Here is a 26024-nt window from a genome sequence, read left to right on the forward strand (position 1 = left end):
TAGAACTAGTAACATATAATGCTGTAGTCTGAAACGAATCTTTTAAATACTCTACAAATGGTCTACACAAATTAATATCATGCTTTTATTTTGTGTTACTGCGTCATCACAGCGCTTATGAGGTCATCACCAAAAATGAAAGGTCAGTCGTCGCACAAGCCCCGTGAAAAGCATTCTGGGATACAGTATGTAAACACCAGCCTCAAACCTGTCAAAGGAGATACCAATGCATTTTATACATAATGCAATTTTGAGCAGGCTTCTTTTTGTATGACTTTGCCTTTTACTACAAACGGGTGGCCCTCGACTTCGTGATTTATCGGGATGTGACTCTGCTTTCAACAAGCGACAGTACTTCTGTGCAAGTGTCAGAATGCTAGCAGCTAGTTAGCTCGCTGCTGGCTCACATTCATGCGCTCATCATAGTTGTATAACATTTCACCGGATTCGAACGTTCTTCTTTGTTACCGGTGAGCTTGAAAGACATTCATCCAACTCGAGAAATGTTTTGCACACTGTCGACACTGTTGTAGTCATCGTCAGAGATTAGCGAGCTAGCCAATGAATGCTGCAGGTTAGCTGGACGTTGTTGTTGTTGTTTTTTTTACTGTAAACGGTAAAGCACACGTTTTATATTTTCTGCACAAGTTTCTGGTAATGTCGCATTGTTAACTCTTGGGTTTTTCATATATACATTATAACCTTACTCTCTAATTTACTTTACACACCGCACAATAGCAGGCCACATTCAACCTGTCAAAATACGCAGCTTTGGGGGATCAGGAATTAAGTGTGCACTAAATGCGTGAATCTAAACCTTTGGTATGGGGGTTGAGAATGATATTGTCACGGCTCCTATAGAATGCATGCTTCCGATTTGTTACACAAACAAAAGCAACTCGTGTGTAAAGCCACGCCCCTTTAACGTTCCCCTATGATAAGTTTGACAGCCATCAACAAGATGTCATTGTCTCCTGCAACTTCCTCTCCATTCATGAATGAATTATGTCTGTAATTCTGCATTTGTGATATTGACTAAGATTGCAGTGTATCTACGTTTGCTACATTTTCCCTGAGCTAAAATATTTTACATGGATAAATTCCAGGGATAATTTAACTTTTAATCGTTATTCATTTCGAAACTGACATCTTTATATTTGTTTTGGGAGGCATTCATACAAAATTAAAAATGTCTCATAATATTCACCCTCATGTTTTCCCGAACCACTACGACTCTGGAACACATTAACTTTGAACGAAAGAATATTAGTGCAGCGATGCCTTCTTAACAGTTGCTATGTGTTTTCATGTATACAATTTCATACTGTGTGACTCGTTTAAAATTATTTAAATATTTGTGAATACTCATAAATAATAATAAAAAATATTAGATACCAAGTCATAATTCAATGTTTCTCATTAATTAACTAGAGTCTCTCCTGCCAGTTTCATAAAGAACCGATTAAACTTCTCATAATAACATAGCCTAACTGTTCTTTAAAGGAATAGTTCACCCACAAATGAAAATTCTGTTAGTATTTACTCACCCTCATGTTGTTCCAACCCCGTAAGACCTTCGTTCATCTTCGGAACACCCCGAAAAGTTATTAAAGATTATGTTAAAATAGTCCAAGTGACTACAGTGCCTCAATCTTAAGTTTATCAAGCGACGAGAATACTTTTTGTGCGCAAAAACAAACCAAAATTCTTTAGGTTCTTTAAAAGACTTTATTTCAACTATTAATTTCCTTCTCTATGGGCCTCTAGTCAGTTAACTTAGTGTGATTGCATAGAGCTACGTCACACGTAGGCTCACTATTGGCCGACGCTGGTCATGTGTGTGATGTGTGTGACCTACAACAACAAAGAAGCTTACGCTATTATACTAGTGAACTGACTCGAGGCCCACAGAGAATGAAATGAATAGTTGAAATAAAGTCGTTATTTTTTTGTTATTTTTGCGCACAAAAAGTATTCTCGTCGTTTGATAAACTTAAGATTGAGCCACTGTAGTCACTTGGACTATTTTAACGATTTCTTTAATAACTTTTCGGGGCTGGCAAGTTTCAATCCCTGAAGAAGCCTATGGACTAACTAGTATGGAGGAGTGATCCAGCTCTCAGATTTCATCAAAAATATCTTAATTAGTGCTCCGAAGATGAACCAAGGTCTTACGGGGTTGGAACAACATGAGGGAGAGTAAATACTGACAGAATTTTAATTTTTGGGTGAACTATCCCTTTAAAGTTGTGTTTCGCGCGGCGTGCCATTGCTTCGGCAAATAAATGGACTTCCATAACTTTCTTTGTTGAAATTGAAAATACATTTTTTTTATAATAATGTTAGATGTAGCCTGTAATCCTTTAAAATAAACGGATTTCATGAATTCTAATTTTTACTTTTAATTTATAAGTTACCACATTGAACATTATTAAAATATTTTTTTTTTGTTCTTCAAATTTTTCACGGCCCCCCATTAACTCTTGTGGGTTTGTAGACCACAGTTTAAAAAAACAACAACCTTGGCTTAGAGCATTGACACCTTAAAAAGCGGTAGGTTTTTTATCAGTATTTCAACCGTGTCGTCCAGTTACTGCTGGAGCAATAAATCAGAAACGTGCAGAGGCAAAGGTTTTTTTTTTTTGTATGGCTATTTTATAGCCCTTACGCTTTCATTTGTCCCAAAAATCTTGTAAAGTCTCTGTCACTGTGTGGAATGCAGCTTACCGTTCTAAGAACTCGAAGTATAATTTTTCTAAGAATTAAGTGAATTTCTTAGATGTTTCTTAGCTTACTTCATCTCCTTGTTTGGTTAGACACTGCAGTTGTAAATGTTTAACAGTGTGAGTCAAGGATGATCTTTCTCTCTAAGCCGAGACCGACTCATTTGGACATCTGTATAGTTTAGACATATCTGCCATCACTCTGTTAGCTGTCAGTTGGATCCAAGCAATTCTAAACCAATTTTCGGCAGATGTTATTAGAGGGAGTATATTTGGGCTTGGAAAAGTTACAAAATCAGGATTCTTCAGCTCTGAATCATTCTGAGTATGTGCTTGTGCTTTGTTTCATAAGGATCACTGGAAATGAAAAAGTGCTGAAGGTGTGAAGCCTTTTGTCTTCTGTCTGTATATCTAGCTCTGTTAGATCAGCAGTGAGGAAGAATATTCCTGGCCAGTGATAGTGAGATTGATAAACTATTACTTGGGAGAAATTTAGGGGATTTTTTTTTCCTGAATAATAACATTTTTTTTAAGCATATCTATTTTCATTAAATCAACTTTAGCACAAATGTATTCTGCAATGATGCAGTATGTATTTAACATATTAATTTAAATTATATAAAATATAATATTATTTAAATTATATTAAATATTATATTAAATTATAATTTAAAAATAGGCTATGTGTGCATGGTATTTGGAGTTCTCTTCATGTTTTTAACGATACTTTAATGACAGTCAATCATGTATATTCCTGCAAACTACTCCCTACTTCAAATATTAAATTACGGTTTGATTACTTCAAAAATCTGTTGTAGTTTGCATATAAATGTTAGCCATTTTGTGAGACTAATGTATCTTATTCTGTCCAGGCAGCCCAGACTCCTCGTCCTACTGTGAAGGATGGGTGTGAAAACCTTCACTCACAACTCCCCCAGCCACAGCCAGGAACTTTTGGATAAGCTTAACACCCTGCGAAGTGAGGGCCACTTCTGTGACGTTAACATTCGTGTACAGGGCCAGCTGTTCTCAGCCCACAAAGTAGTACTGGCCTGCTGTAGTGACTTCCTTCGAGCGAAGTTGTCTGGGAAGCCGGCTGAAGAAGACACTGTGATTGTAGGTGAAGATAACAAACATGTGCTGGATCTTCAACATGTGACTGTCGCTGGTTTCGCCCCTCTTCTGGAATACGCCTACACGTCCACCCTGTCCATTAGTACGGAGAATATCATCGATGTACTCGCGGCGGCTAGCTACATGCAGATGTTTGCGGTAGCCAACACTTGCTCTGAGTTCATGAAGTCCAGTATCCTGTGGAACTCTGCATCCTCAGGAGCAGGAGGCCCTGGTAGCACCCTGCCTCCTAGTTTACACAGGCCCCAAGAGCCACCTGAAGGCCATGCGAGCTGCACCCTCGCCCCTGTAGATGCCCTCTCACCGTCTCCGGTCTCATCCGAGTGCAGCGTTCCAGAGCGGCCCATCCCTGTGTGCCGTGAATCTAGGCGCAAGCGCAAAGGCTTTGCGAGCCCGCAACCAGCATCCTCTACCTCTCCACAAGTCCCCAACCCCTCTCCCTCCTCTTCCTCCTTCCCAGAGAGTTCAGCGCAGGCTCTGGAACCATCTCTAGCCTTCTCCTGGACATACCCCTTTGGTGTGGACCGGCGGTTTACGCCAGAGAAGTCAAAACTACCTGAAGGTCTCCTGGAAGCATCCGGAGCGTCGGGGCAGGACTCTAGTGGACGGGCATTGGTGGAGTATCTCGCCTGCGAGGGCCCGCGCAGCCTGGGGGTTGGGGGTGTGGCAGGGGTAGAGGAGGATGAAGAAGATGATGTGCAGGTGAAGGTGGAGAGGCTGAGTGATGAAGAAGTGCATGAAGAGGCTTCTCAGCCTGTCAGTGCTCCACACAGTTCTCTGAGTGACCAGCAGACAGTTCCTGGCAATGAACACACCCAAGAAGATCTACTCATCAGCCCCCAGTCCTCATCCATTGGTAAGACTCCTTACATTCATACACTGAACAAAATTATAAATGCAACACTTTTGTTTTTGCCCCCATTTTTCATGAGCTGAACTCAAAGATCTAAGACTTTTTCTATGTACAAATCTGTCTAAATCTGTGTTAGTGAGCACTTCTCTTTTGCCGTGATAATCCATCCACCTCACAGGTGTGGCATATCAAGATGCTGATTAGACAGCATGATTATTGCACAGGTGTGCCTTAGGCTGGCCACAACAAAAGGCCACTCTAAAATGTGCAGTTTTACTGTATTAGAGGTCGGGGGGGTCCGAAAATCAGTCAGTATCTGGTGTGACCACCATTTGCCTCACAGTGCAACAGATCTCCTTCGCATAGAGTTGATCAGGTTGTTGATTGTGGCCTGTGGAATGTTGGTCCACTCCTATTATATTAATTATGAAAAAATGTATAATTTTTTTTCTTGATGCACATGACAGTTAAAGGGTTAGTTCACCCAAAAATGAAACCCTCACCCTCATGTTGTTCCAAACCCCGTAAGACTTTCGTTCGTCTTCGGAACACAAATTAAGATATGTTTAAAGAAATCTGAGACTTGCTTCACTCCTTCACAGGCTGCTATGTAATTGCATCTGCCGGCCCAGAAAAGGTAGTAAAGTCATCATTAAAATAGTCCTCGTATTTACCTCATATTTATCAGAACTTTACTCTTTGATTATTTCATGCACTTTTGAGAACTACTGAGGCAGTATCTATTTAAAATAAACAACACCATATTGAGACATAGTTTTACTGGAGAAGAGTTTCAAAAATAACATTTTGCTCTCTCTTCAGGCTCCATGGATGAGGGGGTGACTGAGGGTCTCCAGTCCATGCAGGGCACTCCAAACACTACTGGTCACATGGAGGAGGATGAGAGGTAAGACCCCTTTGAGTGTCTGGGTTGTTTTTACAGAGTATCCTTTTACAGCGTCTCACTTTTATGATTGAACTAAAGGGCCCCTCTGAGGAGGGACATCATTTTCTAGACTTCTCATCATTGTCTTTCCTCATGTTTTCTTATTTATATGCAGTAGAGGCTTCTGTGATATTGTAGTGGCTATTAGGATGAAGATTTCTTGCCAAGAGGCCAGAGAAGCTAGTTGGCAGGCTTTCTGGAAACTTCTTGGACATGCATTTGCCTTTTGGAATACTGGAAGAGAAGGGAAATGATATGATGCAAAACAATGGGATAGAAAAAAAGACACTGCTGTCCATCTCAGGAGTGGGAGTCTGCTTTTATATGACAACTTGATATGCCTGACTAAATGTGTTATATGTTAGCCTTAAATCTTTTTGTGGTGATCTCTGTGGATCTGTAGACAGAGGATATTGTAGCAGTACTGCAAATACACTTTCTTTCGTGACACTTTCTTTAAATTCCTACCCATATTTACATGTATTCCTGTCAAGGGGTCATGAAATGGAAAATCATGTTCTTGATATTTACACATTTAAGAGGTTACTCTACAATAAAAACATACCACAATTAGCATGCTGATACAGACTGTTGCAATCGTTTTAGTTGCCTTTGTTGATTTTCTTCTGACTCGGGCTCAAACCTATACGGCTCTGTTATGGCACTGGCCATCTTGAGCATCAAAAAACACATCACACAGGCTGCGAGGGAGGACATAGTTGAAGTTCACCAATTAAAGCATTGGGCATTTACTCACATTTATCCCCCTTGTAACAGAGTGTGAAGAGAGTGAAGTGAAAATGAGGATGAATTAATTCATTTTACTAAATAAATAATTTTTGGTAATAAAAAAATATAAAAACATAATATAAAGATTTGAAAATACACCCCTTTAACTGATTTTAAAATTTAGGTCTTGTGAAGACAAACAGGACGCCCGTAAATCAATCTGTTGCACTAAGATTAAAGAAGATAGTGATCACAGGTACACTACCATTCAAAAGTTTGGGGTCGATACAATTTTTTAAATGTTTTTTTAAAGAAGTCTCTTTATTTTCACCAAGGCTGTAATCTAGCAACTGTATCTGTACATTGTGAAATATTATTCCAATTTAAAATTAATGTTTTCTGTTTTAGTATATTTTCAAATGTAATTTATTCCTGTGATGCAAAGCTGAATTTTCAGCAGCATTACTCCAGTCTTTAGTGCCCCTTGAAAGTTGTTGTGCTGCTTAATGTTTTTGGAGAAAAAAACATGCTGAATTTTTAAATATTTTTCAGGACTGTTTGATGAGTGCAAAGTTCTAAAGAACATTTATTTGAAGTAGAAATGTCTTTTGCATCATCCTTACTAAATCAAATTCAGAACAAATTCTTACTGATCCCAAAACTTTGGGAAGATGGAGGCACATGTGTCACCGTGTTTCCTTATTTAGTAATTTAGACTCCTATTAAGAGTTTTTCAACTTAAAATAATTACTCAAGACAAGACAGATTTTTTTTATAGAAGAGTTCTACAAGTCTCTTTATTAGTGACAACTAAGAGTCCGTGTGTAATTGGATTGTCTAATTAGTCTCTTTTCTTTTTTGCTTGTTGCTTTTCTCCAGGCTGGAGAATGTCCAGTACCCATACCACCTGTACATCAGTCCCTCCACCCGCCCCGGACTCAACAGTCCTGAACGGCCTTTCCAGTGTCCTACATGTGGCGTCCGCTTCACTCGAATACAGAATCTCAAACAGCACATGCTCATCCACTCTGGTGAGAGAGCCTCTGCTATTACAGGACTCCACACTGACCGTGACAGTGCATGTGAACGCTAAGAATTTTTTTTTTCCTTCAAACACAATATTCACTTTATATTCCTGATGCCGACACCCAGTGCTTAATTTAAGCCGTGTCCTGCCTGATCCTGTTGATGATATTTGGTCTCAACGTAGCTATACGTTACAGAATAATACTCTAGGCTGTAGTTAGGGCAATGCAGACACTTGTGAATGATGCTCTTAGTTGTGCTATCACCGTTTAATGACGTCATTGTATGTTCCAGGAAAACTGAAGTTGTAAGGTCCGTGTTGGTCACAGTGACTTTTAATTGTTGTTTTGAATCCGCCAATTATTAATTTACAAGCACTTTAAGCACTGGCCTCATCCCATTTTTCTAATGATTAATGTACTGAAGCTTTATTGTTAAAATGTTTTAGGACAGCTGAAGACAGGTGGTAAGCTTTTAGACAGGATCCAGGAAAGACTTAATGTCGGGCTCTTTATTACATAAACTTCTTGTTTGCAGAAGAGTACAACATGATTCACCCAAATCGACTTGTTAGTTTATACAGAGGTGGCGTTTTGTTTGCAGTTGATTGTCCAAATAGAACTCATCACAGCGATTAGTTATGGACTGGTGAAAGCGATTGTATGCAGTTGGTTTAGTTGTGGGTTTTATGTGACCAGCAGGCCTATTGTGATGCATTGCTGGAGTGAACCTTCACAATAAACATCCTGACTTAGGCTATTTGCATGAGTAGGACGATGTTTTTGGTTATTTTGTCTTTTATTTAGCAGTTAGCACACAACAAACTCAAACAAAGACATTCTTGTTATGTTCATTTCAGTCTCATTTAACTTCATAATCATCTTTATTTACTAATTATCTCCTGTTTTCTGATATGGATATGGTAGACAGTAATCTTTCATGGGTTTCTGCTACAGGTATTAAGCCATTCCAGTGTGACCGCTGCGGGAAAAAGTTTACGCGGGCTTACTCCCTGAAGATGCACCGGCTGAAACACGAAGGTAAACGCTGTTTCCGGTGCCAGATCTGTAGCGCCACTTTCACTTCCTTCGGTGAATATAAGCACCACATGAGGGTGTCTCGCCACATCATCCGCAAGCCTCGGATTTACGAGTGCAAAACGTGCGGCGCCATGTTTACCAACTCCGGCAATTTAATCGTACACCTGAGGAGTCTCAACCATGAGGCGTCAGAACTAGCAAACTACTTCCAGACCAGGTGAGGAGGAGCTGAACATTCTAAGAAAATATGTAGAAGTACAAATTTAGTTTTGTACGCTTGGCCGTTCATCTCATGTTGAGGAGGTAGCAGATGCGTTTTTTAATTGAGGGGGGGTAGAATTTATTTAACTGTATTGAAGAATATGTGTATAAGGTGAAACACTTTACAATAAGGTTCAATTCGTTGACATTAGTTAATGCATTGGGTGTCATGAATTAACAAAGATCATTACTTTTAAATAATTTATTCATATATTTTTATTAATTTGAAAGAAGCCTGTTGTGCTCAACAAGGCTGCATTTATTTGATTAAATACAGTAAAAAATAAAAGGTAATATTGTGAAAAATTATTACAATTTAAAATAACTTTTCTATTTTAAAATGTAATTTATTCTTGTAATCTATTCTTCAGTGTCACATGATCCTTCAGAAATCATTCTAATATGCGGATTTGGTGCTCAAGAATGAATACTTTCTTATTATTATCAATGTTGAAAACAGGTATGCTGGTTAATATTGTTTATGCAAACCGTAATAAATCAGTCAAAAAAATGAATTTTATCATATATCTTTTGGTAACAATGTAAAAGTTTTTACTGTATCTTTTGATCAATTTAATGCATCCTTGCTGCATACATTTTTTTATATCTTGAAAAAAAATCTTACTTTACCCCAAACTTTTCAACAGTATTAATGTATGTTCGTAAATCGTAATACATAAACTAAAATTCATTTATATAACTTCAATTGTACACTATGAACATACATTAATTAACAATGACAAATAGTATATTTATAAATTAACAATAACCTAGATTAATAAATTCTGTAATAATTGTTGCTTATTGTTAGTTGATTCATGATACACAGAGCATGAACTAATGTTAACTAATATAGCCTTATTATAAAGTGTTACAGATGTATCTTTAAAGACTGAAGAGGAGAGGTTTTTCTCATCTGTTTTTCTCGGTGTGACTGACAAAATTCTTCTATCAGATGAAATGTCTTTCCTGCTGAGTTTTAACAAGTTTACCCCAGTCCAGGCTAACGCCCAGTTCCATTGTGTTTTATTTGGAAGACCGTTAATTACTGAATAGAGCTTTCAGGAAATCACTGAAATCTCCTCTATTGACTGTCCTGATCCATATTATGCTTATGTTTATTTGTTCCTGAATAGCTTTAACACACGTGCACTCCCTTCAGTTTTTCTTGCATTCTATTCTTAATATTGCACGTGTAAAAAACAACAACTAATTGACTTTCCTGTGTGAAAACAAGTATTTTCTAAATGAAATAATCATGACTTTGATTCCATTTTGGAAGTAGTGAGAGTTGGACTGTGCATTAGGAAAAGAAGCTTTGCGATATAAATTGTTGGAGCAGGCAGGGAAATCAATCCTGTGTCAGCTGAATAGGTTTTTTAAGTGAAGTTCTCAAAAAAGCTTAGTGGAATCACTGTCTATATTTTTGAGGAGACCGTAAGAGGCGTTCGTCTGAGGTAATCTTCATGACGCTAGCCCTTCATTAAAGCCTCTGCTTTATGGAAGGGAGTCAGGTGCATTTATGCATTGAGCTCCTGCTACACGTAGACTCCCTTATTTCATCCAACTGTTTATTTGATTTAAGCCCTCTCGCTCTTAGGATCTTTGTGGTCTATTGATCTTTGTCAGGCAAAAATAAACAGTGTCTATGAAAGCTACAGTGCTGAGGCAATAGTTTGGCTCTGCCGTGTGCTTCTTAAGAGAGGGAGCGGTCATGTAGAGTGTCCCGATGAAATTTTATTATTGTGATAACAAGAAACGGTCAGCATTGCAGCCAGACTTTTTAGAGATCTTTGATGGACTTAATGTTTAATTGTAATTTTAAGATGAACAAACACTTATAAATTGAAAAGCGCTAACTGGGTTAATTAGGTATTTCACATGACATTTTTAAAAATTATTTTTAATGCTTTTAGAAAAAAATTAATTCCTGTCAATATTTTGCTTTAAAGTTTGTGCTAAGGACTTTAAATTCGGAAATCAATGTCGAGACTGCAACGACTTACTGTAAAGAAATAGGAAATTATGTCATTAGAATCTAAATCCTATTCATGAATTAAGCTATCAATGTTTGAATTGTAATTTCTTGCTATATCACTTTTTCTGCCAAGCCACAATCCTCAATCTAATTTTGAAGCTTCAATTTTGACTTTTAGTTTAGATAGCTGAAGTGTTTTGCCAGAGGACATTTTGCCAAAGTTTTTTGCTACACTTGAACATGCAAGGACTGGCTGTTCGTGGAAAAAAAATCCAAAGAATCTTAGACTGTTATACCAAACTAGTAACACAATCTTGGGTTAATCATAAGAAATTACTATTTTGTTTTTTCACAAACTTGCGCCTGAGTGGTTTGACATCCTCTGATTGTGGCTTCACAGAGGAGATTGAAAGCAATAACTTTACATTTTAATAACCTATTTTTGTGTTTTACCCCCATCATTTTCCATAAAGGCTTTTATGCTAAAAATCCAATGAAGATACTAAGATTGTGAAAGATCATTGTAAAGATCATTAAACGTGTCAGTTTTATCTCATGTTAAGTTAGTATTGATGGCATTGAGGATTTTCTGAACATTGGCGCTTCTCTCCCTTTTGTTGCTCTAGTGAGTTCCTCCTCCCAGACTACCTGAGTCACATGCAAGAGGAAGAGGGTCTTGGACACTTTGAGATGAGTGAGCACACATTTGAAGCTTCTTCCTCCTCTTCCTCAGTCCAAACACCAGTTATCTCTCAAGTTTCCTCTACCATGAACTATGACACCCACACTTCTGCACCTCCTTCACAAACCCCAAACCCAAGATCAGGGCAGGAAGGGGAGGGCACACCAGGGGACCATCCCAAGTCCACTGCTGGTGTTACCTCTCTACAAGACCCAGAGGAAGATGAGGGAGAGAAGGAGAGAGGGGGGAGAAAGAAGAAAAGACTTGTGTCGATTACAATTGAGTGAAAACGTTCCATACATGTAAACATGTACAGTATAATAACAGTCCTGTTGCACACTCAGTACTTCTGTTGTTGACGTCTCGTTACAGCTTACAAATCTGATGTGTTCCATTATCAAAAAGTGTAATGCCTTTTGATATTTGTTCATTCTGATTTGTTGGGGTTACTTTAAAATTCAAGTCAAGTCACCTTTATTTATATAGCGCTTCATACAATAGGCTGTTTCCAATCAGCTTTACAGTGATAACAAGAAAATAGTGATTCAATAATACAAACAGAATTCAATTCTGCTGTGAAGCAGCTCTAAAAAGACAATAGTAAACAGTCATTTGTTTGTTCCAATTGTTGTAATATCATATTTGATTTGGATTTACATCCAAATATTTCTGAAAGAACATCACAATTCTAAATTAAAAAAGAAACTCAAAATAAAAAAGTGACTTTTTTTTATTTATTAGTAACCCATTATTATCTGTGACTATAACAAATTTGTTCCATTGAACATTAATTATTTTTTTTATATAATTTTTTAACCAGTTTGTGGCAGTGTCGAAAAGAATCTAATTGTACAAATGTGAGGTTTTTTGCATAACGTTGAACTATGACTGAACTCTTTTTATTATTTTTCTTCTTTTTCTCCTATTTCATGTCTGCGTCTTGACTATAGCAAACTGCCCCTTCTGACTGTAAACAAACCTGTTATAAACTGGGAAGCTTCGAACCCCTGAAGACCGTTCCTAAAAAATGTGAAAGTCTGTGTCACTACTTCCATGTGTGTTCAGAGCGCAAACAAAACACTGAACCTGACTGACACAAAAACCATGAAACCTTGTAAATGGGCTGTTGTGCGTGGATGGTGACTAATCTAATGAGTGTATATGTGAAGAGTAGCCCTGTTTTCCTAGCCCTCTTTTCTGCTGTGTGTGTAATGCTGCTAAATTTTGTAAACTGTGCCTCTTGCCCAGCTCTCCGAACCACTCGTCAATTAGATCTAAAGAGCTGTGCATGAATTCTTTTAGTTTAACATCATTCTTTTGATTGTGGCATATGGATGAAAAGGGTCACGTTTTAATAGTGGAAGGTGATATTTCCATAGCCTTTCCCATTTTATTGCTGTTGGAATTATTCTATGGAATTTTTCTCCATAACTTGATGCCATAGTTATATGTGCCTAACAGTCTCCAAAACAAAGTTTATGAACATCTTGTGACTATGGCATGAGCCTTGATTGAAGATATGTAGCATTTATTTTGTTTGGTGATTGTAATGATTGTGTATCTTGCGTACAAATCCGCTTCCTCCATGCGATATTGCACCTGGCAATCAGTCTCAAAGCTGCTCCATTCCAACATGATTTTGTAGGGATCAAACATTTTAATAGGCTTTGTGCAATATTGTTGCGGATGATTCACGTGTTCCAAAATGAAATGATGTGAATTAAAACATTTTATACTGCAGTAGACAATGAGCTGAATGAGTGAAGATAATGAACTACAGGAGGGGGTTAGTCGAGGGAATAAGCTAAAGTATGTACCCTTCGATAAACAGTTCATATGAAATACAAGGAGCGAAAGAAATCATATTGTGTTACAAAAACTAGGTTGCAATATCCTTCTCTGATGTCATTTCCCTCGAGATGGTCTCCCGCTTATCTCACTCTCTCCATTTTGCATCCGCGGGCTGTTGCTCAAACTCAATTACTTCATAGTCTGAGAGTTTGTAGTTACGCATTTATCCATAAGACAATATTGGCTGTCTGTCCCAGATTGCTCTTTGTGCTACTTGCATGTTTTCCGTGCAAATAGAAATATGGGGGGGAATCAATATAGCATGGGTTGATTCGTTTGTTGGATGTCGTTTCAGATATGTGCAACTACCATTTTGTATACAATATTCAATCTTTGGTGTTCAATTGTTTGAGCAGAAAGAAAACGTGATATTACAGTAGTCATAATGTTTTTTTCCAAAAATCTGCATCGATGACAGTTACCTTGTAAAGTGTCAATTTGTACATTTGTAATATCAATGTAAGTGTGAGTAGTTATTTGACTTGAGCCTTGTAGTGTTCGCTTTCGTGACCATGTCTTAATGGTATATACTCTATATTATTTTTTAAAGCCTATTGTTTTAGTCGTATCTTGTGCCTTTGGATATTGGATCTGTATTGTATTTTAATTGTCATAAATATGCATTGATATGAATTCATAATGTTTTGTAGACAGAATGCTGGTAGACTTCAAATGTAGCTTGAAACAAAAAATATTTTTGAAGTGCTATTCGACACGGTTTAAACTGTGTGTTATGTGTTTATTTTCACACAAAAAAATGTATTAGTCATTTTGTATCCTTTCAGTGGTTCTTATCATCTGTTTCTGTGCCAATTCAGATTTATTGAATGATGTTTTGTAAAAATATTATGTACATTAAGATTTACAGTAAATGGTTACAGCCCGAGACTCCAAATGTGCCTAAATTCATTGCTTCCGTTTTTATTGTTAAATAGTCATTCGGGTTTATGTTCTTAAAATTATCCTACACATGTACACTGCTATTCAAAGATTTTTTTGAAAACAATTAATACTCTTATTCAGCTAGGATACATTAAATTGATTAAAACTGGGGGGTGGGGAAAAAATTCACATAAATGTTTTTTTTTTTTTTTTACTTTCTAGCAATACTGAATAAAATGTATCAAAGGTTCCCTAAAACATTAAACAGCACACCTGTTTTCAATATTGATATTAATAAATGTTTCTCAAGCACAAAATCAGCATATTATGATTTCTAAGGATCATGTGACACAAGACTGGAGTAATGATGCTAAAAAATCAGCTTTGCTATCACAGGAATAAATTACATTTTAAAAAGTATTAAAATAGAAAACAGTTATTTTAAATTGTAATAATAATCACAATATTACTGTTTTAACTGTGCTTTGTCTAATAATGCAGCCTTGTTGAGCACAAGAGACCTTTTAAAAATCTTTAAAAAAATCTTAACCTCAAACGTTTGAACTGTAGTGTAGAGTTTGTGCATATATTACCATACAACTAGGGAAACAAAGGAGATTAAATCAGATTCTTACTGTACATGACATTGTGTTCGTCAACTGCTGAGAAAGTTATTTGCAAGGCTATTGAACTATAATTAACATCTCATTTGACATTTTATAGAATCGTTTGATGGTATGGTTTTCTAGCTCAGAACAAGCTCTGGTGTGTGAAGGGACGCTAATAAGGAAATTCTTGGCAACCAGGTCCACAAACAACAAGAGGCTTTTAATTTTCCTAGATGAAGATTTGTGACACAGCACAGTATTTGCAGACTCCAAGCACCTGCTTGTGATTTGGTGTCCTTCAGCTATCTGGAGGGGTGGCCCTCAAAAAGCCCTCAAAATGGGTCAAGTCAGATAATGTTCACAAAATAAATGGTTTTGATTCATGGCAAATGCACTACTATCTTAAAATGTCAAAAATTGGTCCAGAATCTATTTTATAATCATGTCCGTGACATTGACCACTTTTAGTTTTCCACTGTTGTTGGCCACATCTGTACTTCATGACCTAGCATCTCAATAATTTACAGTGAGAGACATCAATGGGCATCAATCTAAGGGCACATCTTGTGCCAAATCTTTTGACTCCTACACCTGCAAACATTAGTCAAATAGAGTTATATAACAACCACCTTTTGTCTGCCTTTTATCTGCAAAGCTTAGATGCTATTTTGTGGTGATGGATTGGATTTTTTTCCAATATGGCCGCACAATCCTTTTTACTCTATACAAAACACATCAATATCGAATATAGAATATTGTATTTCTGTGCAAACTTTGTCCAAGTTCTGAACACAAAGTTATACAATTTATTATTGATAGATTTATTGAAGTACAAAGTTGAGTCTTAAAAATGATTATCATTACTTATTTCTGCTACTTTGCTAATTTCATCAACATTTCTTTCCAAAATCCTGCACTTTCAAAGACACATCAAATGCATATGCACACAATTATCCACAAGCAAGAGACTGCTTCTGACCGGCTGAAAAAGAGCAGGCTGCTCCAATTACAATTTTTTTTTTTTTTTTTTTTTTTTTTGCTGCGGAGCCTGAGATTTTCCTGTAATTTCTCCGGATGATCATGTCAAGTAGGGACATTTTATGTGTGGTATTCCAAAAAATAGCTACAGCACCATTTGTTTTCATTGCTAATGATATGAACGTTTTTTGTGTAGAGGCTTGAAAAGAAAGAAAAAATGTCCACGCTGGTCAGTGATCGCATGGAGAGCTCCACCGTCACCACTATTATGTAATGGCCAATCCAAAGAGAATAGCTGGAAAGTGTTTCAACATTATTCTTGTTCCAGTGACTGCTATTTCAAATAATCCCTCCTTTTTTATATAAACACCTTAATCAATTTTCTTCTCGTTTGCCAAAGCCTCTTAGTCAAGTAAAAACATTTAAGAATAGTTCAAGCACCAGTAAAATCATATTTATCAAACAGTACTGGTTATGTACTGTATTTGCTCAAAAATGTATTATGGATCATTTTTAACCTAAAAAAAAGTTACGGAATGCAGCTTTAAGTAAACTTAACATCATACTTATACAGTATAGTTTATTATTTCTATAGCCTATTATTTTAGCACTTTAAATATACTACTATTTTCCTATTTAGGAATTATTATTTACTGTATACTTGAAATACCTTTAACTGTACTTTAAGTAGATTTGAAGTAAATTCTTATATAGCCTATACACGTGTAGCTCTCATGTGTAAAAATGTTCATACTCAGAATTATATATGTTCTCTTTCATAGGTTCACTCAACGCTGCGGAAAGCGCAGTGGGATATCCTCTGGATGTGCCGATTGCCTGAAGCCCTATAGAATCACGCCAATTCATTGGCTGATGGCGCTCGCGCAAGCTGGCTCCGCCCCGACGCACTTACGTCGTAGCATGACGAACGCGCGCGCGCGTTTCATTTCGAACGACGACCCTCACAGTAAGTGTGTTAAATGTATGGGTTTTTCGCATGCGCGTGAGGCTGTATTAGGATTGTCAAAATGTAAATTTTGTGACAATCTCCTTCTCAAAACCCTCCGCTCTAGACTCGCGGTTTTTGAGAAGGAGTCATTCGTTTCCCCCCGTCGCGCTCCCGAGACCGCTGAGGCCTCTCGTGGATCCGCGGCCTGGGGCTCGGATGTTGAGCTCGAGGATATTGAGTACGAGCAGACGGGCCTCGCCCTTTCTCTCCCTCCCTCCCCCGAGCACGCACGTGGCGCGGTTGAATTCGCGCATGATTATTTATGCCCCAGCCCGGGAGCCCGCGAATCGGTTTCTTTCGGTCTGGATGACGTGATTTACACTGCAGCTTCCGACTCCGAGGATTTCGGGCCTGCTTTGACTGATGACGTTATCCCGCCTAGCGGCCAGGACGCGCGGCCTACTCCGGCCTACACTGAGCTTATTGATGTGCTTTCGCGCGCTACAGAGAAGCTCTCTATAGACTGGCCTGTTGAGCCCCGCGAGTCTCAATCGTCCAAACTCGACGAGAGATTCCTTAGTGGCCCTAATTCTAGGCCAGAGCGAAGAAAGCTGCCCTTTTTCAGCGATTTGCATCACGAGATCTCCAGATCCTGGAAGCAGCCTTTCTCCGCACGCCTAACTAATGCGGCAGCCGCTGACTTCACCAACCTTGTGGGTTTTGTGGAGCAGGGTTATTCCGTTATTCCAGCGGTCGAGGACACGCTGGCTAACCACCTCGCCCCGTCGTCTGCACCGTCCTGGAAGTCGCGTCCCCTCCTTCCTTCCAAGGCTTGTAGGACTACTTCCTCCCTTATTGGGAAGTCTTACATGGCGGCTGGTCAAGCAGGCATGGCCCTGCATACCATGGCCATCCTTCAAGCCTACCAAGCGGACGTCCTTAAGGACATGGACGAAGGAGAGGGACTGACGCCCGAAGCTGTCAAAGAGCTTCGCAAAGCCACAGATCTGGCCCTAAGAGCCACCAAACACACTGCTCGGGCTGTAGGTCGCTCTGTGGCCGCAGAGCGCAACCTCTGGTTGAATCTCACGGAGATCCGAGAAAAGGATAAGAGTTTTCTTCTGGACGCCCCTATCTCCCACTCAGGTCTTTTCGGGGAAGCGGTCAACACGGTGGTTGAGAAGTTCCGTGCCGCTAAGTCTCAGTCGGCCGCGCTCAGGCAGTTTTTGCCCAGGAGATCTAGAGAGCCAAGAGACTCCAACCCTCCCCCTTCTCAGACCCGAGAACGCTCTGCTCATAGGGTTGAATTCCCTACTAGAAGGAATGACTCGGCTCATCCCCCACCAACTACGGTCTGGGGAGCCCGAGGTCGTCCGTTTCCCCGCCAGCGCCCTCACAAGCGCCTTCAGCTGAAGCGGTCCAACAAATCGGCCGCTCCAGCCTCCTCGAGCCGTTCCTGACCCGCAGGTCAGAGGGAGGGGAGCCGCACCAGATCTACGAGGTTGGGACAGACCGCGCAAGCGTTTCTGCCCTCCTCCAACCGGCTCTCCTCCTCCAACCCTGTCACCTTCGCCACCCAGTGTGTTTCGAAGTGCAGGTCCTGTTTCACTCTCTTCACCCAGTCCGGAGCAGGAGGAAGGAGACGCGTCTTGCTTTCTCCCCTCGCTCCCGGCGCACATTATACCCGCCAATCGCTTCCTCGGAGGCACAGTTCGTTTTCCTCTGAAGCAGGCGGACCCAGTTACTTCTATGCAGGTGGTGGTACCCCCCAGTACGTGTCAGGACGCCAAGCGCTCTCCTCCACGGTCAACCACGCCTCCCCATGGACAGCGCGACACCCTATCTCAGGTATATCCCCTGCACTGCAACACTCCTCTCCCTCTATCACATTTCGTTCAAGAATGGGAGCGTTTACCAGGGGTATCGCCTTGGATCCTTCGCACAGTTCGGCTCGGCTACACGCTTCAGTTTTGTCGCAACCCCCCCCTGCTTCAACGGGGTCTTTCCTACTGTAGTCGACAGCGCCGCTCAGGCTTCTGTACTACAGCAGGAGATTTCATCCCTTCTGCTGAAGGGGGCGATAGAAGAGATTCCTTCGGGGGAAGTCGAACAGGGCTTCTACAGCCGTTACTTCCTGGTCCCGAAGAAGGGAGGCGGCCTGCGGCCGATACTAGATCTTCGCCGGTTGAACTTCTCTCTTTACAAAGGGAAATTCAAAATGTTGACGCTGAAGGCCATCATATCTCATATCCGGCTGGGGCACTGGTTCGTGACAGTAGACCTCAAGGATGCTTATTTCCACATCCAGGTCGTACGGCGACACAGGAAGTTTCTCCGGTTCGCCTTTGGAGAGAAAGCGTACCAGTACAGGGTCCTCCCCTTTGGCCTCGCTCTAGCGCCAAGGACGTTCACAAAGTGTATGGATGCTGCTCTGGCCCCGTTGCGGCTCCAGGGCATCCATATACTCAACTACCTGGACGATTGGCTCCTTTTAGCCCACTCCAGAGAGTTGGTGACTCACCATAGGGACATTGTCCTCCGTCATATTCAGTCTCTCGGTTTGAGGTTGAATACGGAGAAGAGCGTTCTTACTCCAGCTCAGAGCACGGTTTTCTTGGGGGTACACATGGACTCCGTTCTTATGCAGGCCCGTTTGGCTCCTGCACGGATTTCCAGTCTGGAGACATGTCTGTCCCGCCTTGCGCTAGGCCAGCATGTTTCCGTGAGCACCTGCCGCAGACTTCTGGGCCTTATGGCCGCGGCCTCCCCTGTGCTACCTCTAGGGCTACTCCACATGAGACCTTTTCTGTAGTGGATGAAGCTCTCAGGGGCTCGGCCCACGGGGCCAGCCCTTCACCTATTGAAGGTGTCGCGCAGTTGCTTTCGCGCCCTGTCAATCTGGCGGGACCCCCTCTTCCTTCAGAAAGGAGTCGGTATGGGTGCGGTATTCCGTCGTCAAATGGTTACGACGGATGCCTCTCTGACCGGCTGGGGAGCGGTTTTCGAGGGCAGGCCAGCGTGTGGGGTTTGGACTGGCGAGAACCTCTCGTGGCACATAAACAGCTTGGAGCTGAGGGCTGTCTTCCTGGCTCTTTGCCACTTTCTCCCTTTCCTCGAAGGGCACCATGTCATTGTCAGAACGGACAATATGGCAGTAGTGTCCCTTGTAAACAGACAGGGGGGTTCACGTTTGCGCACCCTAGACAGGCATGCGCGTCACCTTCTTCTGTGGTCTCAGGACAAGTTCCTCTCTCTGAGAGCAGTTCATGTCCCAGGGATTCTGAACCTCGCAGCAGATTTCCTGTCGAGGCAGAAGCTCAGGTCTGGGGAATGGATGTTGAACCGCCAGATGGTGGCCCTGATCTGGGAGAGGTTCGGAAAAGCGGAAGTGGACCTCTTTGCATCTCAGGAGTCGTCCAAATGCCCGCTTTGGTTCTCCCTGAGCCCTCCAGCTCCGTTGGGGATAGATGCATTCGCCCACCCTTGGCCGATGCAGAAACTCTATGCCTTCCCGCCCATCAAGCTGATCCAGGCGGTTCTGTCCAGAGTGAGAGAGAGCGGAGTCCGCCTCCTTCTGGTAGCCCCATTCTGGCCGTCCCAGCCATGGTTTTCGGAGCTGATCCCTCTGTTGGTATCCTCCCCCTGGGAGATCCCGGTCAGGGAGGACCTGCTTTCCCAGCTTCAGGGCAGGATATGGCATCCTCGCCCCGACATTTGGAAGCTGTACGTTTGGCCTATCAGAGGCCGTTAACTTTAAGCTTTGATCTCCCAACCGACGTTCAGGAGACCATTGCGAGTGCTAGAGCCCCTTCTACGAGGAGGCTGTATTCCTCCAAGTGGAGGGTATTCGAGGCATGGTGCTTAGCACATGATAGGGACCCGGTTGGCTGCCCAGTAGGCTCAGTGCTGGAATTCCTGCAGGAAAAGTTTGCTTCCGGAGCGGCTGCTACCACTCTCAGAGTATATGTCGCAGCTATTGCCGCTCATAGAGAATCAGACGAGATTCCCTTGGGGAAACTGAGGTTAGTTTCGGCTTTCATGCGTGGGGTTAGGCGCCTGAAACCGGCTCGCCCCCCTGGTGTTCCCTCGTGGGACCTGTCAGTCGTCCTGGAGGGTTTGACAGAGGCTCCCTTCGAGCCCTTGGAGTCAGCCCCTGAGCGGATTCTGACTCTTAAGGTTGCTCTTTTGTTGGCTTTATCTTCGCTAAAGCGGATGGGGGATTTGCAGGCTCTCTCTATTAGTGAGTCATGCTTGGACTTCGCTCCTGGCCTGGTTAGGGTTACCTTGAGGCCAAGGTCGGGGTATGTACCCAAGGTTCTTTCCACGGCGTTCCGCTCTCAGGTTGTTAACCTTAACGCTTTCCACCCTCCTCCTTTTGCCTCTGAGGAAGAAAGGAAACTTAACCTGCTCTGCCCGGTCCGTTCTTTGAAGTTGTATGTAGATCGCTCAGGCGGTTGGAGGAAATCTAACCAGCTCTTGGTGTGTTTTGGTGCTGGCCGCCGCGGGCTTGCGGCATCAAAGCAGAGGATTTCCCACTGGGTAACGGATGCTATTTCGCTGGCTTACGAGGTGCGTGGTTTGCCTTCACCTCTTAGCATCAGAGCACATTCCACCAGAAGTGTGGCTTCCTCTCAAGCTCTTTTTAGAGGGGCCCTCTTGGAAGATATTTGTGTGGCGGCAGGTTGGTCCTCTCCGCACACCTTTGTGAGGTTCTATAATTTAGATTTTGACATGACTCCAGGTTCCCAGGTTCTATCTGCTTGAACCAGTCATGGTTATCATTATTTGGTCTGTTACCAGTTATGGCAGCGCTTAAGCTTGGCGAGTTTAGTATTTCGTTCCCACTGCGCTTTCCGCAGCGTTGAGTGAACCTATGAAAGAGAACGTCTCTGGTTACTTGCGTAACCTATGTTCTCTGAATAGGGAACGAGACGCTGCGTTCGCTGCCAAGCTCCTCGCGCTGCCGACAGTTCTTCTTTTCGGCAGAGAAATCTGAGGAGAGGATGGCGCGCGCGCGTTCGTCATGCTACGACGTAAGTGCGTCGGGGCGGAGCCAGCTTGCGCGAGCGCCATCAGCCAATGAATTGGCGTGATTCTATAGGGCTTCAGGCAATCGGCACATCCAGAGGATATCCCACTGCGCTTTCCGCAGCGTCTCGTTCCCTATTCAGAGAACATAGGTTACGCAAGTAACCAGAGACGTTTTCTTATAAATCAATATTTTCAGACAATATTAGTTTATAAGACAGTATGTAAAACTATGTGAGAAAAATATTTAATGGGCTACTCAATCAAAAGATTAAACACAACTACAAGCGAAGAATACTTAATTATACTTTTAAGTATATCTGGGTCAAAAGATTAAAGAAAACTGTGCTAAAAAACCACTAAAATACTAGTTTTCTGAGAGTATATATCAAAAAGTGTACTTTCATAAACTAAAAAATAAGAAAGTACACTTTCAGTGTACTTTTTATGTGCTTCTTAGAAGTATAGCCTCCTTTACACTTAAAGGACAAGTTAGGTATTTTACACTTACAGCCCTGTTTTAAGATCGTCTCTGATGAAATAGAACGGATAAGATTGAAATTTGGACAAATGCTACTGTCCAGAGAATTTTCGGTTTCTGTATCAGCATCCCCCCACCTGGACAATGGTTTCATATGCATTAAACTTTAGTTCACAAAGACGTGAAACTCACCGAGTGGTCTGGGGTGTTCACTGATAAGCTCACACAAAAATCGCTGCAAAAGATGCTTTCCAACAGGTTTTATCGTAATTTTTTTCCAACTCCATTGACTTGTATTGGATGTTCTGTGAGGTACGGTATTACTCCGCCGCCGGAAACAGTTTGTATTCTTTCTGTAGTTATGCAGTCGCAGTATCGTAGGCTACGCTATCCAAACATTGGCAAAGGTGCATTATCGCCACCAACTGGGCTGGAGTGTCTATTATTCAAGCTCTCATCGGAAGAATGTCCGTTTGTGAGGCGTTTGGAAAAATAGGTCCACAGTTTTACAACGAATGTTAAAACACCTGTTGGAAAGCATCTTATGCAGCAATTTTTGTGTGAGCTTATCAGTGAACACCCGCTCTAAAAAGCACATACTAATAAGTACACTGAAAATATACTTTCTTATTTTTTAATTTTAAAAGAAGTATACTTTGTAAGGGTTATCAAAAAATTATAATTGTGTGTGTAACTGTAGTAGTTAGACACACTGAAATTTACCAGTAACTTCTTGCATAACTAAAATGGGAAAGAAACTGAGGTCAGAATATGGTTATCCAAAATTTTTGAAAAATGTTTCAGCTTCATTTTCAAAACAAACACTCTTTTGTAACTGATCAAATGCAGTAGGCTACAATGGAAACCTTTATGTTTGTTCAACAACTAGTGGTAGAGAGAGGAAAAGAAAAAGAAAAAATACTTTGCAAATGAAAGATTATGCTCAAAAAGGAAAATGCAACTCAAACAACAGATATAATTACAACTGATGTGAATGTTCACTTTTGTAGCCGACTACTAGTACTTATGGAAGGTACTGTATCAAGTTAAAACAGAAACAAGCAATTCACTAGCTGACATTTACACTATTCAAATAAAATGCAAAGTTAAGTTTAATTTGATTTTCCCTTTTAGTTATTTCAGTTAATCCTTAGGTGTTTGAATGCTTGGTGTTGTTCAATTGTATCACACATTTCTGGTGGGAGTTACTCTTGACATCAACACTGACTCTGGGAAAAACGTCTGCAATTTTTACTGAACAAATTTTGTTGTTCGCTCAATGAACAAAGTAAGTACAAGTTGTACAAGTTCAAGCATGTTTTATTAGTTTTACGTTTTAAGTCAAATACAATACTTACCACTGAAATGTACTTCACTGAAGTGGAAGTAAAACTAACATGTAAACATTCACGTAAAGTACGGTACTTTACGATGTAATATTTGAGTGCACTTTTAAATAATAGAATCTGTGTAGGTATAAAGGTAAAACCGAACTGTCAGGAAGTATAATGCTATGCAATTGAGATCACTGCTATGTACAACAAATCAACCGTCAAGACCAGGCAGGCTGCAGCTTTTTATGAAGCCAAAAAATTTGCTATAACTCTTTAGGAGCAATTAGGGATGACCTGAAAATGAATTAGGTGTTATACCAACAGATTGTGTAATGAAAGGTATGTCATGATCACACAAGAGCCCTGTTGAGCTATTTCTCCACACTTTGTCTGCTGAAACCAAGTCTGGATTTCTAAGAAAAACCCTGATGACCTATGGTAGCTAATATTAAATGCATCAAGTGACAGAGAGATATGTTCGATTTTCTTTTCTTCTCCTTTGTATAATATATGAAATTAACATTCCAATGAACTGGCGTACAGAGATAACGTTTCCCCTGACTCATTTTTCATTCTGAGCCCAAGAATGTTTTTGCTTTAACAGAGCAGTTTCTTGGCACGTCACTAAACTGTAATATACACTCAGACATACTGTCATCTGATGTTTGGTGCTGTTGCCTAGTAAACGGTCCACGTAGCTCTGCTTTGGAGTGAGTGGAAAGAGTCTGGAAGCAAGAGGTCATCTCCTTCATGTCAATGAAGCAGCAGCCCACCGATGAAATGATAAAGAGCGCTACCTGTCACAAATGATGAGCTCATACTGTCGTCATTCAGATATACTGAGCTAATCCTGCATAGGTGTGCCAAACTCAAACTGACAAAACAAGTTCAAAACTGTAATACTGTATCTCAGGTTTTACAGATGTCATTCGGGAAAACAAGCCTAAGGTCGTGTGCCCACCAAACTGTTTTTTTCACGCAGCTGGCGTATTTAGGGCCCAAGCCCTGAAAGGGCGAAGTTCATATAGTTTTCGTAAGGAATATTTATTATCATTCTTAGTTGGTATCCGGGCGTGGCAGGGGGGCTCAACAGCGCCCCCTTGAACGGGGTCCGAAAACTTGGTCCATAAATCAAACACGCTTGCATGAAATAATATGAAACTCGTTACACATGATCTCATCGGGCCGAACAACTTTCATACTCTTACTTTTTACGGCAGCCCAACAGGAAGTCGGCTATTTAGGGTTGTTTGGAAATGCATGCTATGGAATTTGAAATAATCCTCCTAGGGAATTTATCTGATCGCCACCAAACTCGGTGGCTATGAAGTCAAGACACTGAGGATGATAAATTGCCAGCGGATTTTTGATATCTCGAATGGTTTAGCCGTGGCGAGGAAGGAATTTATGGTAAAAAAGAGAAACAGAAAGTGTGTTATAACTTCTACATACATTAACTGATCTTGATGAAACTTCAGCCGTGTGTTCGTTGTAAGAGGCCGATCACATGGATGTGAATATTGTGAGTCAAAGTTATAGCGCAACCAACTTGCAGCCGGAAGTGTATCACTTTCAAAATGCTTAGAAATCACCCTCTTATTTTTACCTGATTTGCTTCAAACTTCACTACTATAATGTAAACACACGGCAGATGTAGAACTGTAAATGGATTCTTGATATCTTAGATACTGTTGCCATGGCAACGCATCAAACTTTAATATTATTTTTGGATGCTTTTGAGACTCTTAGCATGCTTGAAATTGCATGAAACTCAACAGACGGATCACATTTATTAGCCAGTAGACATGTGCATAGTTTCAGAAACGGGCGTGGTGCAGGGGCTCAGTAGCGCCACCTTTTGACAAAAGTGGGGGGGGGGGGTTAGTTTTATAGTTTCACCTACAATCATAAAGCTCGGTAAGTATATTGTACTCATCAAGCAGGGCAACTTTCTAATTTACAGTCATTAGCTCCGACCAACAGGAGGTCAGATATTTTGGTTTGAATGTGGATGTTTTGTAGCATTTTCTTTCTCTCTGTATGTGTGTGTGTGTGTGTGTGTGTGTGTGTGTGTGTGTGTGTGTGTGTGTGTGTGTGTGTGTGTGTGTGTGAGATTTTGTGGGGAGGGGGGCTAGTTTAATCGTTTCACTGTTGTGTGGTGTTTCTGCATTAAAAAGGAAAATAAATGTCTTAAGCCTTTATTAATAAAGTAAAGGCATAGAACCAGTTTATTTGTAGTGCACTGATAATTGTGTAACTTAAAAATGAACAAATTAGTACTCTGTTTGAGGACAAGAAATGAAAACCAATGCAATATGATGAATGTCCAAAAGATGGCACCCCCAGACTGTTTTTAAATGGGGTTGGATAAATATATTTTTGCTTTTAAACAGCGTGTGTGTGTGTGTGTGTGTGTGTGTGTGTGTGTGTGTGTGTGTGTGTGTGTGTGTGTGTGTGTGTGTGTGTGTGTGTGTGTGTGTAAGGAGGGGGGCTAGTTTAACCGTTTCACTGCTGTGTGGTGTTTCTGCATTAAAAAGGAAA

The 26024-nt window shown here is 40.9% G+C and overlaps 1 protein-coding gene across 4 annotated transcripts; it reads left to right on the forward strand.

The window, feature by feature from the left end:
* The first annotated feature begins 113 nt into the window (after positions 1-113).
* zbtb44 (zinc finger and BTB domain containing 44) lies at positions 114-14118 on the forward strand. 4 transcript variants are annotated; one of them, XM_077240753.1, is made up of 6 exons: positions 114-470; positions 3600-4713; positions 5533-5617; positions 7265-7416; positions 8368-8668; positions 11317-14118. In XM_077240753.1, the coding sequence occupies exons 2-6, from the start codon at positions 3627-3629 to the stop codon at positions 11657-11659; spliced, it is 1968 nt and encodes a 655-aa protein (XP_077096868.1). In that variant the 5' UTR covers positions 114-470; positions 3600-3626; the 3' UTR covers positions 11660-14118. The 4 variants fall into 4 exon arrangements, with proteins under 4 accessions (XP_077096868.1, XP_077096870.1, XP_077096871.1 ...); XM_077240755.1 differs by having other exon boundaries at positions 8368-8451; XM_077240756.1 differs by having other exon boundaries at positions 126-470; positions 3596-4713; positions 8368-8451.
* Positions 14119-26024: the final 11906 nt, after the last annotated feature.

Source organism: Siphateles boraxobius, unplaced genomic scaffold (genome assembly GCF_051911475.1).
Source record: "Siphateles boraxobius isolate OS27281-9 unplaced genomic scaffold, OSU_SipBor_1 24, whole genome shotgun sequence".
NCBI classification, from domain to species: Eukaryota; Metazoa; Chordata; class Actinopteri; order Cypriniformes; family Leuciscidae; genus Siphateles; species Siphateles boraxobius.